At 45.8% G+C, this 17,500-nt stretch overlaps 1 protein-coding gene across 6 annotated transcripts in view; it reads right to left on the bottom strand.

Moving 5' to 3' along the window:
* The window catches only part of sipa1 (signal-induced proliferation-associated 1), a 64,762-nt gene that overhangs the window by 23,806 nt on the left and 23,456 nt on the right, over positions 1–17,500 (bottom strand). For 5 of the 6 annotated variants that reach the window (XM_084073252.1, XM_084073253.1, XM_084073251.1 and 2 more), the window contains exons 2-9: positions 15,523–16,990; positions 13,538–13,907; positions 11,968–12,092; positions 10,639–10,827; positions 9,619–9,793; positions 5,512–5,615; positions 1,981–2,138; positions 889–1,281 (exon numbers count right to left, since the gene is read on the bottom strand). In XM_084073252.1, the coding sequence (XP_083929378.1) occupies positions 889–1,281; positions 1,981–2,138; positions 5,512–5,615; positions 9,619–9,793; positions 10,639–10,827; positions 11,968–12,092; positions 13,538–13,907; positions 15,523–16,386 (2,378 nt within the window). In that variant the 5' untranslated portion in view covers positions 16,387–16,990. The remainder of the gene's footprint in view (positions 1–888; positions 1,282–1,980; positions 2,139–5,511; positions 5,616–9,618; positions 9,794–10,638; positions 10,828–11,967; positions 12,093–13,537; positions 13,908–15,522; positions 16,991–17,500) is intronic. The other variant, XM_084073254.1, reaches the window with a different exon arrangement.

Genomic DNA, 17,500 nt, shown 5'->3' with positions numbered 1-17,500 from the left:
ACCCTAACCCTAACCACAGTGGTCTGGCCCTTTGACCACTTCAGCCCTATTTTATACAAAGGCTATTTGAAAATAGCAGATCTACAAGCTGAGCTTGTAGATCTGCTATTTTCAAACATTTTAGTACTTTTACTTTTTGTTCTTTAAAGACGCACTGAAGTGACATTTTCGGTCATTTTATTTTGAAGGTTCAGCCTGAAACGTCGGCTCAACGACTCTAAACCAATCAGAAGGTCCCATCCCTTCAGGCTATGGGACGTTGGATCTCAATCACTTCAGCCGTGTGCAACACGGCTAGTGTTTGTTTACAAGTGAGAGAGAGACGGCCAGTGAAGCACGTTTGCTACTACCTGGCTTATTTCTAACCTATAATGTTTTCAGATACATATTTTAGTGAGCAGATGAAGTTTAAAATGAGTAATACACTCATCTTCAATGAGATTCAAAACGGAGTATCTCTGTAATTAAAATCAGCTGTGTTTGAAGAACGTGCAGCTATGGGAATCAAACAGGTGCATGTAATCAAGATTCATTTATATTCATGAAGGCTGCGTTATGTCATCACGCAGCACGTTTTCCTTTACAGGAAGTCATTAAGATTGGCTTTTTAGGGACTTTAGATGTAAAAATACACAAAAATGTTTTTTTTTCATTTTTTTTGGCATCTATTGTTAGGTATGCCCATATGATGACCACGGATATGCTCTAAAAGTGTGAAAAACATATTTTTCATTTCACTACACCTTTAAGTTCTAAGTAAGGCTGATTCTACAAATGTCTTCTAAATGCTAGACTTTAGAAGACATTTATAGAATCAGCCTCAGGTCTTCATGGGTTAATAAAGTTATCAATAACATCCATAACGGCTCCTCCCACCCCTCCCTTTACCTGACTGCCGGCCCCTCCCCCTCCTCTCGGCCGGCTCCGCCCCCCCCGGCGGTGACCGTCACCGCCCACACCAGCGCGCCGGCGCTGTGAAGCTCCGCCCCCTTGGCGGCCTTCTGCTTGTCCTTGCGCTTCCCGCCCAATGAGAGCAGAGGGAACTTGGTGGAGGAGTCGATGGGCGTGGTCGTGACGTAGTTCTCCGCCAGGTCCTTCAGGTACTCCTGACGCGTCCTCGTCGCCATGGAGACGAACTTCAGCGACTTCTCCGCCGCGTTCTCCGCGTTCACCGCCTTGGCCAGCAGGAAGTCCCTGAAGGCGGGCTGGTGGGGGAACAGCGCCCCCTTGGGGAACAGAGGACCGAACAGAGGCACGTCCTTAGAGCGAGTTACGGCCACCCTGTGAGAGAGAGAGAGAGAGAGAGAGATGTAAATACATCATTATATACTATACTCGATCATAGACTGTATAAATGAGATGGACAAAGCCACTCCGCTGCTTTTCTACAGACCCAAAATGAAGCCGATTGTTCCACGACTGTAGGTCCGCCATCTTTCAATATCGCGTCAGAATGAGACCAGACCATTATTGGTTGGGTAGCTTGTCAATCAAGAGCGGGGGGCGGGGAATGAATGCTATTGGTTGTGTAGCTTGTCAATCAAATCATCCCGCCCCTCCTAGAGAATAGCCTACTTTATCGTCAATTTTAAAATAAATAGGACCATAATTTATCAAAACTCATATCATGATGATTGAAAGGAGACTTTAAACTAGCGACTGGAAGCATATAGAATTTATGACAATTTTTATTACAGTAAGAAAATCTAGTCTAAAGTTTGTCAAAAAACCCATTCACTTGCGCTAAAATAAATTCTTTCTGACACTGCAGGTCGGCGCAGGGTAAAACAGGGTAAAACAGGGTAAAACAGGGTAAAACAGGGTAAAACAGGGTAAAACAGCCACTCTGGCCATTTTGTCGGCCTCATCGTAAATATCTAAGACTTGCCCCTTGTACTCGATCAGTGTGTGTGTGTGTGTGTGTGTGTGTGTGTGTGTGTGTGTGTGTGTGTGTGTGTGTGTGTGTGTGTGTAACCAGACCTGTAGTAGGTGTGGTCCGTGCACGGCTCGTGCACCTGCACGATGATGAAGACGTGTTGGAAGTGTGAGCGGATGGATTTGGGCGTGAAGGGCAACGCCCCGGGCTCCTGGAACACGATGGTCACGATGTCGTTACCGATGTGACGCTTCCTCAGGAGCTACACACACACACACACACACACACACACACACACACACACACACACACACACACACACACACACACACACACACACACACACACACACACACACACACACACACACACACACACACACAGGGAGAGAGAGAAACGTACATATAGTGAGTGTTAAGTTACAGAAAGAGGAAGGGAGAGAGAGAACAGCATAGATACAGAAAGAGAGAGAGAGACAGAGAGAGAGAGAGAGAGAGAGAGAGAGAGACATAACTCAGAATCATATTTCAGATCAATTGACTCCATGTTGAAGATGTACTGTGAGAGATATTATTATTACAGATGTGCCACTTCAAAACTTCACACGTTACTGTTCTTTCCCTGAAAATGCATTTTTTCCCTCCCTGTTTTGCTCCTGAAAAGAAGTTGTCACTACACCCCCCGTGTGAGAACAAAAGAATGTGTGTTGAAGAAGGTGTCAGACTCATTATGAGGCGAAAGGTGATTTGAAGAGGTCCTTGACCAGTTGTTCAAATTAATTAGCATCATAAAAGCAGTGATCATCAAAATAATTCAGCATTTTAAATGCCCTTCTTTGTCCCTCTTATTGCCCTGGGAATCCCCTGAAAATGTACTGTCTTGGCGATGGCAGGACATTTGAAGTTTTGAAATGGCACTTCTGTATGTTATTATTAGATTATTATTATTATGTTATTATTATATTATTATTATGTAGAGATATTACTGCACACGGTTGAAAAGAGATGATTTCTTCATCAGTTCAACATTCCTAAATGAACAGAAGCTTCACAGAGTCATTATAAATCATGTGTTTTATTGATTATCAGTAATATATGTAATGTCTAATATCAAACTGGATCTCCTCTTCACCATGGATTCTGTGTTTGTTGTAGATGTACTGTATATGCATAACATACAGTAAACAACATGACATAGTAAACAACAACATTGTGAGCTTGTAGATCTGCTATTTTTAAATGGCCTAAATGTATACAGGGCTGAAGTGGTTAATGCATGTTTTGTAATAATACTCAAAATCTACAAAGTAACGAGTAACTAAAGTTTTTAAATAATTGTAGTGGAGTAAAAGTATTGGATATTGGAAATACTCCAGTAAAGTAAAAAAATGCCTCAAAATTGTACTTAAGTACAGTACTTGAGTTAATGTACTTAGTTACTTTACACCACTGTCGACCGTGAATGTTGAAGCTACAACTGTGTTTTTATTTTATTTTAGTTTAGTTCACTAAGCCTATTCATTGAGTGTCTGGTAAAAATCACACCCAGTGTGAAGTGGGCGGTGTGTGGTCATCACAACATGACTCACTTAAAAAAAAGGATAATTGACTTTTTTTTAAGTCCATACTGCTATTCATAGGGCTGCACATGTGTCATGTGTTTCGCTAGCCAATCACAGTCCTGAATTTGCAAAGTCAGCCAATCACATTACAGTTAGTGGTGATGACACTAGCTGTAATGTGATTGGCTGACTTTGCAAAAGTATAGATTTACATTAACAATGGAAGGGTTAGGGGTATACAATGCGTTGTAGACTATTGCCCAATCACGGTGCAGGATTGGTCAGTGTCCAAAACTCACTTATAGGGGGCGGCTACACCGCCCCAAAAAAAAAAAACATGAAATAAAATAATAAAGCAATAATTGTACCACAGGATACTGCATGCACTGACAGTGTAGTACTGTCATATGACCACTGAGAGGCAGGATTCCTTTATGTAACAAGGCCTTTTTACAGCCCTCCAACCTTTACTTTTATTTTGAAGGAGAATGTGTTTGATAGCAGTGGTATTGTGTGTTTTGTGTACTAGTGTGTATTATGTGTGTACTAGTGTGTATTATGTGTGTATTATGGAAGGAACAATCAAACTGGTAGGCAACGGGCGGCCCGTGGACCATAACAGGTCAGCCAGTGATCATTTTGGCCCGGTAAATGATTTATCTAATAACGGCCACTGTCTGACATACAGTAACACAGAGGTAGGATGAGGACAGGTCATTATTTGGTTATAAAAAAATAGCAGATCTACAAGCTCATAGCGCAGCACCGAGTGCCGCGCTATGAGCTTGTAGATCTGCACCTTTTTTTTTTTTTATCGTGAAAATGTGTGCAAATCTTTGAATGTATATATTTATTTATTTTTAAAGCAAACATTTTTAACTCAAATCTTTTATAAAATCTTTGGCGTCCCTGGAACAACATATTTTGTTGAACTGGGGGTCTGCTCTGCGGCCAAATACATATCATCTTGGGGGGGCCTTAACTTAAGTTTGAGAACCACTGATTATAACAACATAGGATTTAGAAGACATTTGTAGAATCCCCCAGAAGCAAAGATTTACAAAGTTACAAATGTTCGCTTAAAAAAATAGATATTCAAAGATTTGCACACATTTTCGCGACAAAAATAAATAAATAGCAGATCTGCTATTTTTGAATAGCCATAGAAATTTAAAAATGACACAATCTTCTGTTTTCACTGTTTTCACCTTATCTACTCTTTAGACTTTTGGATGAAAAAACTTCTCTCACATTATAAAGAACTAACCAGCTGTGTTTCCCATGCCGTTAACAATACTATCTGTCTATGAGGAGACCTTGAACAATGGAAGATCTATTGTTTGAAAAGGAACACGAAATAAAAGTTATTTTTTAACTTTTTGATGAACTAAATATCCTCTGAGCTCATTCAAGGACGTGGCCTTCATACAATGATGACACAAGCGTTTTATATCTGCACCACTAGCACCTGTCTGTCTGTCTGTCTGTCTGTCTGTCTGTCTGTCTGTCTGTCTGTCTGTCTGTCTGTCTGTCTGTCTGACACCTAGTTCTGAGCCTTTAACTAGTTGTTTTAGAGCAGTGGTTCTCAAACTTTTTCATGTCAAGGACCCCCAAATAGACGCTTATTACCCCACGGACCCCCATTTGAAAAGATAAGCCAGGGACCCCCATAAGAGAAGGTTTTTATGGCTCTCTAGCAGTGATTCTCAACCATTTTAATTTCAAGGACCCCCAGTTTAACATGCATTAGGCTACGGACCCCCATTTAATGGCATTTATACCTCTGGGACCCCAATTCATATTGTAAAATCAATTGGTTCCATTTGTACACCCCCTGGAACCCCCTCAAGTACCCCTAGGGGTCCCCGGACCCCACTTTGAGAACCAATGTTTTAGAGAGCCTGCCTTGCCTATCCATCAAAAACAGCCAATCACATCACACCTCCCAACATTATGTCTGTCGTACTGTTGAAATGTGTGTGTGTGTGTGTGTGTGTGTGTGTGTGTGTGTGTGTGTGTGTGTGTGTGTGTGTGTGTGTGTGTGTGTGTGTGTGTGTGTGTGTGTGTGTCCTACCTGTTGTGTGTTGTTGGAGGTGTAGGGCAGCATGGTGGACACATGGAACATGATCTCATAGTCTTGGTAACGTGTGTAGAGAGAGTGTGTCCCTGTGGAGTCCGCTGGATGGATAGAAACATACCTTTATTAAACATCAGTCGCCCAGAGGCAGCAAAGCAGTTACAGAGATACAGAGATACAGGTACAGAGTAAGGAAATAAAGTATTGTCGTATACTGTCTGCAATACAAAGATAGAAACATGAAAACAAGAAGCGCCATCAACACAGAACAATAGTATATAATAGTATATACAGGGGTGCACATAACTGGTGCGCATGCGCACCCAAAATAAATAATGCGCACCACATCAGACGACGCGAGGCGCTTTTGCGTACCAACAGCTGGGACAGGAATTTCCAAGCTTTTATTTTTTAGCAAAACTAAAAAATAAAAGCCTGGAGATCGAGGCTAGGAATTTACTTCCTGAAGCCACACTCACACGATCACTCTAAAGCACGCGGCGGCCCCATGTACAGATTGTGTGATTGTTGCCTCGCATTGCCTCGCTGCGTGCACGCAGCCAGCAGCGGCTGTTAGAGGCACTCGTCACCGATGATGAACGCACCGTAATGGGGCAAAATATGCCGTGAACGTCCCAAGCTGGCGAATAAAAGCAGCGAAGCACAGGGTACCAACCTTGGGGGGTTCTCCTAACGGCGTGTGAGAAAAAAAAAAGCCGAAAATCGGCGGAATTTGGAAGCAGAGCGTCCTTTCTTTCTCGCGCAGCATTTTGCAGTTTGTACATCTAAGATTTTTAAATAGCCAAAGTATAAAATATGGTTAAAATGATTGTTACACCATATATGCTAATTTACCCCGGGCCACACTTTGAGAACCAACGTACTAGCGGTTGGGGTACAGGGCCCTGACACCTACGTCGCCCCGCCCATCCGACCCATATGTCTGAGTCACAGAGTCAGACCTGTTGTACCTGGAGGAAGTCAGTCTTGTTGTTTTCATAGACTCTGGTAAGGGTCCCTACACATAGACTCTGGTAAGGGTCCCTACACATAGACTCTGGTAAGGGCCCCTACACATAGACTCTGGTAAGGGTCCCTACACATAGACTCTGGTAAAGGGCCCCTACACATAGACTCTGGTAAGGGCCCCTACACATAGACTCTGGTAAGGGTCCCTACACATAGACTCTGGTAAGGGTCCCTACACATAGACTCTGGTAAGGGTCCCTACACATAGACTCTGGTAAGGGCCCCTACACAGAGACTCTGGTAAGGGTCCCTACACATAGACTCTGGTAAGGGCCCCTACACATAGACTCTGGTAAGGGCCCCTACACATAGACTCTGGTAAAGGGCCCCTACACAGAGACTCTGGTAAGGGCCCCTACACATAGACTCTGGTAAAGGGCCCCTACACAGAGACTCTGGTAAGGGCCCCTACACATAGACTCTGGTAAGGGTCCCTACACATAGACTCTGGTAAGGGCCCCTACACATAGACTCTGGCAAAGGGCCCCTACACAGAGACTCTGGTAAGGGCCCCTACACATAGACTCTGGTAAGGGTCCCTACACATAGACTCTGGTAAGGGCCCCTACACATAGACTCTGGTAAGGGCCCCTACACATAGACTCTGGTAAGGGTCCCTACACATAGACTCTGGCAAAGGGCCCCTACACAGAGACTCTGGTAAGGGCCCCTACACATAGACTCTGGTAAGGGTCCCGACACATAGACTCTGGTAAAGGGCCCCTACACATAGACTCTGGTAAGGGCCCCTACACATAGACTCTGGTAAGGGCCCCTACACATAGACTCTGGTAAGGGTCCCTACACATAGACTCTGGTAAGGGCCCCTACACATAGACTCTGGTAAGGGCCCCTACACATAGACTCTGGTAAAGGGCCCCTACACAGAGACTCTGGTAAGGGCCCCTACACATAGACTCTGGTAAAGGGCCCCCTATAAAAAATACGGTGAAGCAGCATTCTGCTTTTACGGACCAACAGTGTGGAATAAACTCCCATTACACCTAAAACAGGCAGCCTCTGTCGATAGCTTTAAAGCACAGCTCAAGACCTATTTCTTCACTCTTGCTTTTAGCTGACTCTTTGGTTGATTTTTAAGTCCTCACTGTATTGCCTATTTTAATGTTTTATGCTTTTGCTTTTATTTTATTTAATTTTTTGTTTGCTTTATTGTTAAATTGGTTGTAACTGTAACTGTATTCTTGCTCTGTAAAGCACTTTGCGCTGCATTTCATGTCATGAAAGGTGCTATACAAATAAAGTTTATTATTATTATTATTATTACACATAGACTCTGGTAAAGGGCCCCTACACATAGACTCTGGTAAGGGCCCCTACACATAGACTCTGGTAAAGGGCCCCTACACAGAGACTCTGGTAAGGGCCCCTACACATAGACTCTGGTAAGGGCCCCTACACATAGACTCTGGTAAAGGGCCCCTACACAGAGACTCTGGTAAGGGCCCCTACACATAGACTCTGGTAAAGGGCCCCTACACATAGACTCTGGTAAGGGCCCCTACACATAGACTCTGGTAAGGGCCCCTACACATAGACTCTGGTGAAGGGCCCCTACACAGAGACTCTGGTAAGGGCCCCTACACATAGACTCTCGTAAGGGCCCCTACACATAGACTCTGGTAAGGGCCCCTACACATAGACTCTGGTAAAGGGCCCCTACACAGAGACTCTGGTAAGGGCCCCTACACATAGACTCTGGTAAGGGCCCCTACACATAGACTCTGGTAAAGGGCCCCTACACAGAGACTCTGGTAAGGGCCCCTACACATAGACTCTGGTAAGGGCCCCTACACATAGACTCTGGTAAGGGCCCCTACACATAGATTCTGGTAAGGGCCCCTACACATAGATTCTGGTAAAGGGCCCCTACACAGAGACTCTGGTAAGGGCCCCTACACATAGACTCTGGTAAGGGCCCCTACACATAGACTCTGGTAAGGGCCCCTACACATAGATTCTGGTGGACACGTTTTGTCAAATTATAGGAGGATAGGACGGTTGCGGTTCTATGCGGGAGGACTAGCCACGGTGCGTGGCTGTAATGTGCTCTCATTGGCTGTAGCGAGGCTCTAGATCGAGTCCGACAGACCAAAATATCCAACATGTTTGAAATCTAAAACTTGTTGGGAACCCCACGACGACCGCACTTTATCGGGATGGATGTTTCTCGGAGTGCCTTACACACTGTACCTTACACACTGTACCTTACACACTGTACCTTACACACTGTGCCTTACACACTGTACCTTACACACTGTACCTTACACACTGTACCTTACACACTGTACCTTACACACTGTACCTTACACACTGTACCTTACACACTGTACCTTACACACTGTACCTTACACACTGTACCTTACACACTGTACCTTACACACTGTGCCTTACACACTGTGCCTTACACACTGTACCTTACACACTGTACCTTACACACTGTACCTTACACACTGTACCTTACACACTGCTCCAGCAGCACCTCGCCGACGAACGCCTCATCTTGACTGAGATCGGTGGTTTTGTCGGCGATCACCGAAAAAGCTCCCCGACAGATAAATGGGGTCAAATATGGTACAGTTTGTAGGGGTCTTAACACATCGGGTGCCAGAGGTTTATTAAAATATTATACGTTCAGTGCCTGCATTTCTTCCATCCACTTACGTTATACGTTTCGTGCTGTAGAAGCCCCGACGCGGAAGTGCATGTAAACAAAGCGTGCTAGACGGCGGAGGGTCCCGACTAACGCCTGGAACAATAATATTTCCAACAAGATCCTCCATTGCAGAGTGATCGCCGATCGAAAACGTCTCACTTCCACCACGTTAAAAAGAAATGGGAGATATTAAGCTTTTAGTCAAGGAGTTAACAGTGGAGCGGACAACCGGAAGCATTTTTGACATGGATTCACATCCGGCCTCTCCTTCTCAGAGACTCCTTGGATGATCCCAAAGTGTCGTTAGAGCGCCCCACGTGGGCCCCACATATAAAAATAAAATTGGGTCAAAAACGGTCTGGACCGTTTTCGGCACTCAATGTGTTAAGAGAGGAACTCACTCTTGTTGTCGAGCTGAGCGCGGTACTTCTCCCATCCTTTGAGACGGACTCTGTCTCCCAGCAGGTCCAGGAAGTCTTCGAAGGCTGGACCTGAGCTCTCGTTGTTGTACATGTCCTCCTCGCTGCTCTGGTCCGCACGACAATACATCACCCCCACCTTCCTCTGGAAGTTCAGCTGGAAACCACAATTAACCAATTAACCAATTAACTAACTAATGAATTAACCACTTGATTCCAGTACATCACCCCCACCTTAAGCTGAAAGTTCAACAGGAAACACAAACAGGACTAGGGTCCATACTGTGGGACAACATTCTGCAAAAATAGACAAATATCTGGCAAAAATACAATGAGCATTCTGTGGAAATCGGCAGAAGATTTGTATAAATAGGAAAGTCCGGCTAACATTTTCCCTATTTTGTACAACATAGTAAATGTGGTTTAAGCAATGGGTCTTCAACAGGGGGTCCGGGACCCCATGGGGGTCCTCAGAGTTACTACAGGCTACAGGGGGGCCTCCAAATCTTTATGTGATAGAAAGTTTTTTTTTTTTACATTAAACACTTGAACCCTAGCATCATCATTCTGAGGGGAACATTAGGCAACAATAGCAGATCTACAAGCTTGTAGATCTGCTATTTTCATTTCAAATATTTTCACATCAAATCTTTCAATCTTTAACAAAGGAGACAAAGGCTTCCAAATCTTTTCAAAATCTTTCAGTTTCAAAATCTACACAGAGATACTGGTTGTATGTTTGCCTTGTGGGGGATTGGGGGTCTACAGTACTAGGGTGTCCCTGACCTTGGGGGTTAGGGGGGGGTCTACAGTACTCACCCCCTGTTCGTCCAGTTTCAGCAGGGTGTCTGTGGGGGGGTAAGGGGGGTAGGGGGGTAGGGGGGGGGTCTACAGTACTCACCCCCTGTTCGTCCAGTTTCAGCAGGGTGTCTGTGGGGGGGTAGGGGGGTAGGGGGGTAAGGGGGGTAGGGGGGTAGGGTAGGGGGGGTCTACAGTACTCACCCCCTGTTCGTCCAGTTTCAGCAGGGTGTCCCTGACCTTGGGGGAGGTGGAGGCCAGACGCAGACAGTGCAGGTTGAGCTCAGGGATGATGAACTCCAGTAACCTCTTGGGGGACAGGCCGCGGGGGGTGGTGTGCCGCGCCGCCGACGGAACCGACTCCTCCAGGATGGACCCTCTGAGGGTCTTCAGCTGGAAGGAGGTAGGTAAGTAAGTACATGCAGAACCCTCTTATAGCACCATATCATCATCCTATCATTCTACAAAGCTCTGTGAGGTAGGTAGGGTGGTGGTGAGACCAAAACAGTTCTGCCCGGTTCTCCTCAGTGTCTGGAGCAACCGATCTGCATTTGCACACAGCCATTGACCATTACCATGTGTCACACACACACACACACACACACACACACACACACACACACACACACACACACACACACACACACACACACACACACACACACACACACACACACACACACACACAGAGAGAGAGAACTAAATGTTATATCCTTTTCCTTCAGATAGATCAGGAGGACGAACACGTTTCAGCACAAAGCTTTCCTCAGGAATACAAAACATTTAAAATGTTTACATCTTTTACAACTAAAGGTTCAATGTCTTTTTTCCAGCATAATGTATATAGTCATTAAGATAGAACCAGAACCTCCTCTGAGACACACATCTTATAATGAGCTTTAGCATCTTATCTTATCTTATCTTATAATGAGCTTTAGCATCTTATCTTATCTTATAGCCCTCCTCTGAGACTCAGTGAGTAGATCTGATAATGAGCTTTAGAGGAAACGACCAATTAAATGAAGATGAAGTGTCTGTCTGTCTGTCTGTCTGTCTGTCTGTCTGTCTGTCTGTCTGTGTGTCTGTCTGTCTGTCTGTCTGTCTGTGTCTCTGTCTGTCTGTCTGTCTGTCTGTCTGTCTGTCTGTCTGTCTGTCTGTCTGTCTGTGTCTCTGTCTGTCTGTCTGTCTGTCTGTCTGTCTGTCTGTCTGTCTGTCTGTCTGTCTGTCTGTCTGTCTGTCTGTCTGTGTCTCTGTCTGTCTGTCTGTCTGTCTGTCTGTCTGTCTGTCTGTCTGTCTGTCTGTCTGTCTGTCTGTCTCTGTCTCTGTCTCTGTCTCTGTCTCTCTGTCTGTCTGTCTGTCTGTCTGTCTGTCTGTCTGTCTGTCTGTCTGTCTCTGTCTGACTGTCTCTGTCTGTCTCTCTGTCTCTCTGTCTGTCTGTCCCTGTAGTCAAGATGATTCTGTATATACTGACCTCTGTAGTTCTGAAGATGATTCTATAGTTATATATTGACCTCTGTAGTTCTTTATACTGACCTCTGTAGTTCTGAAGATGATTCTATAGTTGTACTGAGCTCCACTGGTCCCGTCCTTCTCCTCCCGTCTGAAGCTGATGGCCACGGGACCCAGACGGTCATCCATGCCGAAGAAGTTCTGATGCTCTGGACAAAAAAACAACCTTTATTATTAACATTATATCCTATTCTATACAAATACATCACACTCACACACACATTATTATTATTATTATTATTAACATTATATCCTATTCTATACAAATACCTCACACTGACACACACATTATTATTATTATTATTATTAACATTATATCCTATTCTATACAAATACCTCACACTGACACACACATTATTATTATTATTATTATTAACATTATATCCTATTCTATACAAATACCTCACACTGACACACACATTATTATTATTATTATTATTCATATAGAAGTATTTTACTCAGTACTCATGGTTCACATGACACTCGTCTGTCACAAAGCGTCATGGAACCACTTGTTCCTGGTTTGAGAATATTTGACCTTTACAACCCCTACATCTACATCAGGTGTGATGCAACTTTGATGATGTAGAGGGCCACTATATTTCCACACTCACTCCAGAGGAACACGTTGCATATAGCCTACTGTCTCTCCGTATTTTAACTTTTTTCGCCATTCATGTCACACAAAAGTAGTAGTATTTTTGAATTGGAATCCAGATATTTTTTTGCTATTTTTGAATTAAAATCCTGAGAAGTAACATTTATATTTTATTTCAAATGCATTTAGTTATACTTATGTTAACTTTATGAACTTAAATACAAATACATTGGACATAAAAAAGACATTAAGCTACTAATATAGACTGAAGTAATTAAAGCGGGTCATGTTTGCATGTTTGGAATTGTAACAGATGAAATCAATAATATATCAGTAATCCGATATTAACCTGCGGGCCGCATTAAGTGAAGGTGGGGGCCGCATGTGGCCCCCGGGCCGCCATTTGCCCATGTATGATCTACATAAACGTTCACATTTCAAATATAAAGTGCTGACCCCCAAGCCACTGATGTAACATGTTAAATCGGCCGGTCTAAGTACCCGTATCTTCAATATTGTTCAATAAAAAGCATTTTAATCCGATCGGCGGACATTTTCAACTATTTTTTTTGTATCAGAGTGCAATACCCCTCCCAACCCATAGGGTCTCGTAGTTGAAAGCATATGGAGAGAATTCTGAGAAAATGACCACCCAATCGGATTAAAAAGCTTTTTATTGAACAATAACTGATGATACGGGTACTTAGACCCGGGCGCTTTAACTTGTAACATCCATGGCCGTGGGCTCAGTACTTTATATTAGAAATGTGAACGTTTATGTAGATGTACGGGTTGTACATGGAAAATATTCTCAAACCAGGAACAAGTGGTTCCATGACTCTCATGATATGACAGTCATGTTTCAGGGCTACCGTCATAAAGAAGTATTGTACTCAGTACTCACCCTTCATGTAGAAGTATTTGCGGTAGTAATGGGTAGAAGTACTCACCCTTCATAAAGAAGTATTTGTGGTAGTAATGGGTAGAAGTACTCACCCTTCATAAAGAAGTATTTGCGGTAGTAATGGGCTCCCAGGTCGGCGTGTTCTATGAAGTAGTTGCTCTTGCCTTGGCTCTGGACGCTGCTCTCTCGCGGTTCCTCCAGGACCGACACGGCGTCGTTGGGACTGCGGAGGCTGAGCCAGAGGCCACGCCTCCCGCCCTGCGACCAGCCCAGCCCCGCCCTCTCCTCCCCGCCCATCTCGTTGCGGAAGTGCGGGCAGCTGAGCAGCAGCTCGTTGTCGTTGCCGTCTCCCTCGTCCAGCAGACTCAGCTCCGCCTCCTCGGCCGCGCCCCCCGGCACGCCGCTGCCCCCGCTGGACGAACAGCCGCCCTGCGCCGGAGACGTGGAGGAGGGGGGCGCCCCCTGGTGGGGGAGAGGTGGTACCGTCATGACATTTTAGTGAGGTGGTCAGTGGCGTGCACAGACATTTTGAGGGGCAGGTGCTCAAGTAAATTATACTTTTTTTTGTTTACTTGGTCTGCTCTTTTTTCCCTCTACACCTATACCTCTTTGCCAAAAATAGCAGATCTACAAGCTCACAACGCCTCGCAGCGCGAGGCGTTGTGAGCTTGTAGATCGGCTATTTTTGGCTAAAGTTCTCCTCAGAAAAGGGATGCTAGGTTTCGAGTGGTTATGGTAAAAAGAAAAATCATATCGCATAAAGATTTGGCGGACCCCCTGTAGTAACTCTGAGGACCCCCTAGGGGTCCCGGACCCCCTGTTGAAGACCCCTAATGTAAACTGAAAAAAACCCTACGTTTTTTTTATTTTTTTTTCAAAAGGGCACTTCTGGTCAAGAGGGCAAAGGGCAGGTGCTCTAGCACCACCTAGAGTCTATCTGTGCACGTCCCTGAAGGTGGTCCTCAGACTCGTTTCATGTCAAGGACCCCCGAATTGATACATATTTGACCAATGAGGTGTTAGCAATGATACTAATGAAGGCTCTGTTCCATTTTGGTTGTTACAATGATACTAATGAAGGCTCTGTTCCATTCTGGTTGTTACAATGATACTAATGAAGGCTCTGTTCCATTCTGGTTGTTACAATGATACTAATGAAGGCTCTGTTCCATTCTGGTTGTTACAATGACACTAATGAAGGCTCTGTTCCATTCTGCACAGTGGTGGATGTGCAGAATGGAACACAGTGGTTCATTAGAACCACTGTGTTACACTAAATGGAACAGAGCCTTCATTAGAACCACTGTGTTACACTAAATGGAACAGAGCCTTCATTAGAACCACTGTGTTACACTAAATGGAACAGAGCCTTCATTAGAACCACTGTGTTACACTAAATGGAACAGAGCCTTCATTAGAACCACTGTGTTACACTAAATGGAACAGAGCCTTCACTAGAACTACTGTGTTACACTAAATGGAACAGAGCCTTCATTAGAACTACTGTGTTACACTAAATGGAACAGAACCTTCATTAGAACCACTGTGTTACACTAAATGGAACAGAGCCTTCATTAGAACCACTGTGTTACACTAAATGTAACAGAGCCTTCATTAGAACCACTGTGCTACACTAAATGGAACAGAGCCTTCATTAGAACCACTGTGCTACACTAAATGGAACAGAACCTTCATTAGAACCACTGTGCTACACTAAATGGAACAGAGCCTTCATTAGAACCACTGTGCTACACTAAATGGAACAGAGCCTTCATTAGAACCACTGTGTTACACTAAATGGAACAGAGCCTTCATTAGAACCACTGTGCTACACTAAATGGAACAGAACCTTCATTAGAACCACTGTGCTACACTAAATGAAACAGAGCCTTCATTAGAACCACTGTGTTACACTAAATGGAACAGAGCCTTCATTAGAACCACTGTGCTACACTAAATGGAACAGAGCCTTCATTAGGGCCTTCAGATGTCATAATAATAATGATGTCATAATAATAATGATGTCATAACAGTGATAAAGTTGATGATGTCATAATAATAAGGATGTCATAATCACCTGGGAAAGGGGGCGGAGCTGCGATGCTGCCGACGCCCCTGAGGTGATGTTCTTCTTCCTGCCGATGCTGTCCCGGTTGGAGGCGGCCTCAGTGAGGTCCAATAGGATGCTCTGTACGTCATAGTGGGCGAAGTTCCTCACCCAGGTCCCGCCCCCCAGGCTGTCATAGGGGCCGGGCTGGGGGATGTGGGTGGAGCATGCGGTGGGGGGAGGCGTGGCCTTGGCCTTCTTGCCCAGCCCCTCGGGCTTGGGAGGCTTGGCCGGCTTGGGGGAGTCGCCCGCCGCGGCGGGGGCGGAGCCGGCCGAGGCGGCGGAGGCCACGCCCCTGAAGAAGGCGTCGGGCTCGGGGGGGGTCCCCTGGAGCCCCAGCAACAGGAAGGGGTCCTTGAAGCGCAGAGCGTTAGGACTCAGGGGTCCCTGGGGGTCCCTGGGCTCCTGGCTCTGAGTCTGTCTCTCCAGAGAGGACAGGCTGCCGTACTCCCTGTGCAGCAGCACCTCCCCCCCCGGGGCCCCGGGCCCCGCCTTGTCCCCGGCGGCCCCCCGGGCGGCCTTGCCCCCCGCTTTGGCCCCCGAGGCGTCCAGGTCCCCTAAGGTCACGTCACTGTTGCTCCTCTGCATGACGTGGCCCCCCCCGCCCCCCCCGCCGGCCCCCCGGCCCAGAGAGCGCAGGTTGAGGCCCGGCACCCGGCTGGGGGTCAGGCCCCCCTCCTCGGCCCCCTCCTCGCCCCCCCCCTCGCTGTCCCTCCTGGGGGGCCACTCCACCACGCCCCCGCCGTCCCGCTTGGGGTCGAAGGTGACGGTGGCGATGGGGGGCCGCACGCCCTGCCGCCGGAACTTACGGATGAAGAGGTCGTCTGACTGCATGCTGACACGCCCACTTCCTCTACTGACCAATAGAAACACTCCTGTCCTCTGTACTGACCAATAGAAACACTCCTGTCCTCTGTACTGACCAATGGAAACACTCACTCCTGTCCACTGTACTGACCAATAGAAACACTCCTGTCCACTGTACTGACCAATAGAAACACTCCTGTCCTCTGTACTGACCAATAGAAACACTCCTGTCCTCTGTACTGACCAATAGAAACACTCCTCTCTACCGACCAATAGAAACACTCCTCTCTACCGACCAATAGAAACACTCCTAACGGCTCCTCCTAAAAGGGACTAAAGGTTGTGATCCCTGTGGATTATATTAACATATTATATTATTATATATTATTATATCCCTACAGTGACTCTGTTTCTACTAATACTGTATATTATATATATATAATATATTTATCATTCTAAGGTTGTTGGGGGTGTGGCGGTCCACAGAGGTAGACACGGAGGGCTGTGATTGGACGTCGTCCAGTTCCAGTGGTGCAGAGGGGGTGCGGCCTGTGTGCGGTGGGTGGGTGGGCCTTCCTGGTCTGGGCGGGCCTTCCTAGCGTGTCATCCTTCGGTTGCGTCCACTGGCCACCTGCAGGGACCACACAGCAACAACATGATCGTTAGTATGTGTGTTGATGAATTGAAAACAAGTTATCCTTTCAGCCTGAATATCTGACTGTACCTCATGTTTACATTTATGACTAATTAGTCTCGCGTAGCCAGACCCCACAGAAAATGAAAAACAGCGACCTCTGTTTTCTGATATTGTCTGTGGGGTCTGGCGGGAGGAAAATGGAAGACCAGTGCGCAGGGAAACACCGGTTTCATGTTTGCCTTCAGCGCATCACTTCCGGTTGGTGCGACTACGTTTTCATTCCCACTAACAATATTTCTACAGGGAACACTAACACCACTTCTCCCAGAGAACATGGATGGTTTTGGTTATAAGCCCACTTGTTTCTATGATGAAAGAGTAAGTTAAAATGTGAATATCTTTCCGTGGTTTTGTCCGCTCCGAGGACGCTATTGTTAAATGAGTTTCGGTTAGTTTCGAGGGGGGTGGATGGACACCCTGCCTGCCTGCCTGCCTGCCTGCCTG

The sequence above is a fragment of the Gymnoscopelus microlampas genome, assembly GCF_963454915.1.
Source record: "Gymnoscopelus microlampas genome assembly, chromosome: 12".
NCBI classification, from domain to species: Eukaryota; Metazoa; Chordata; class Actinopteri; order Myctophiformes; family Myctophidae; genus Gymnoscopelus; species Gymnoscopelus microlampas.
The sequence above is the reverse complement of the archived record's forward strand: the minus strand, read 5'-3'. Positions and strand labels throughout refer to the sequence as shown.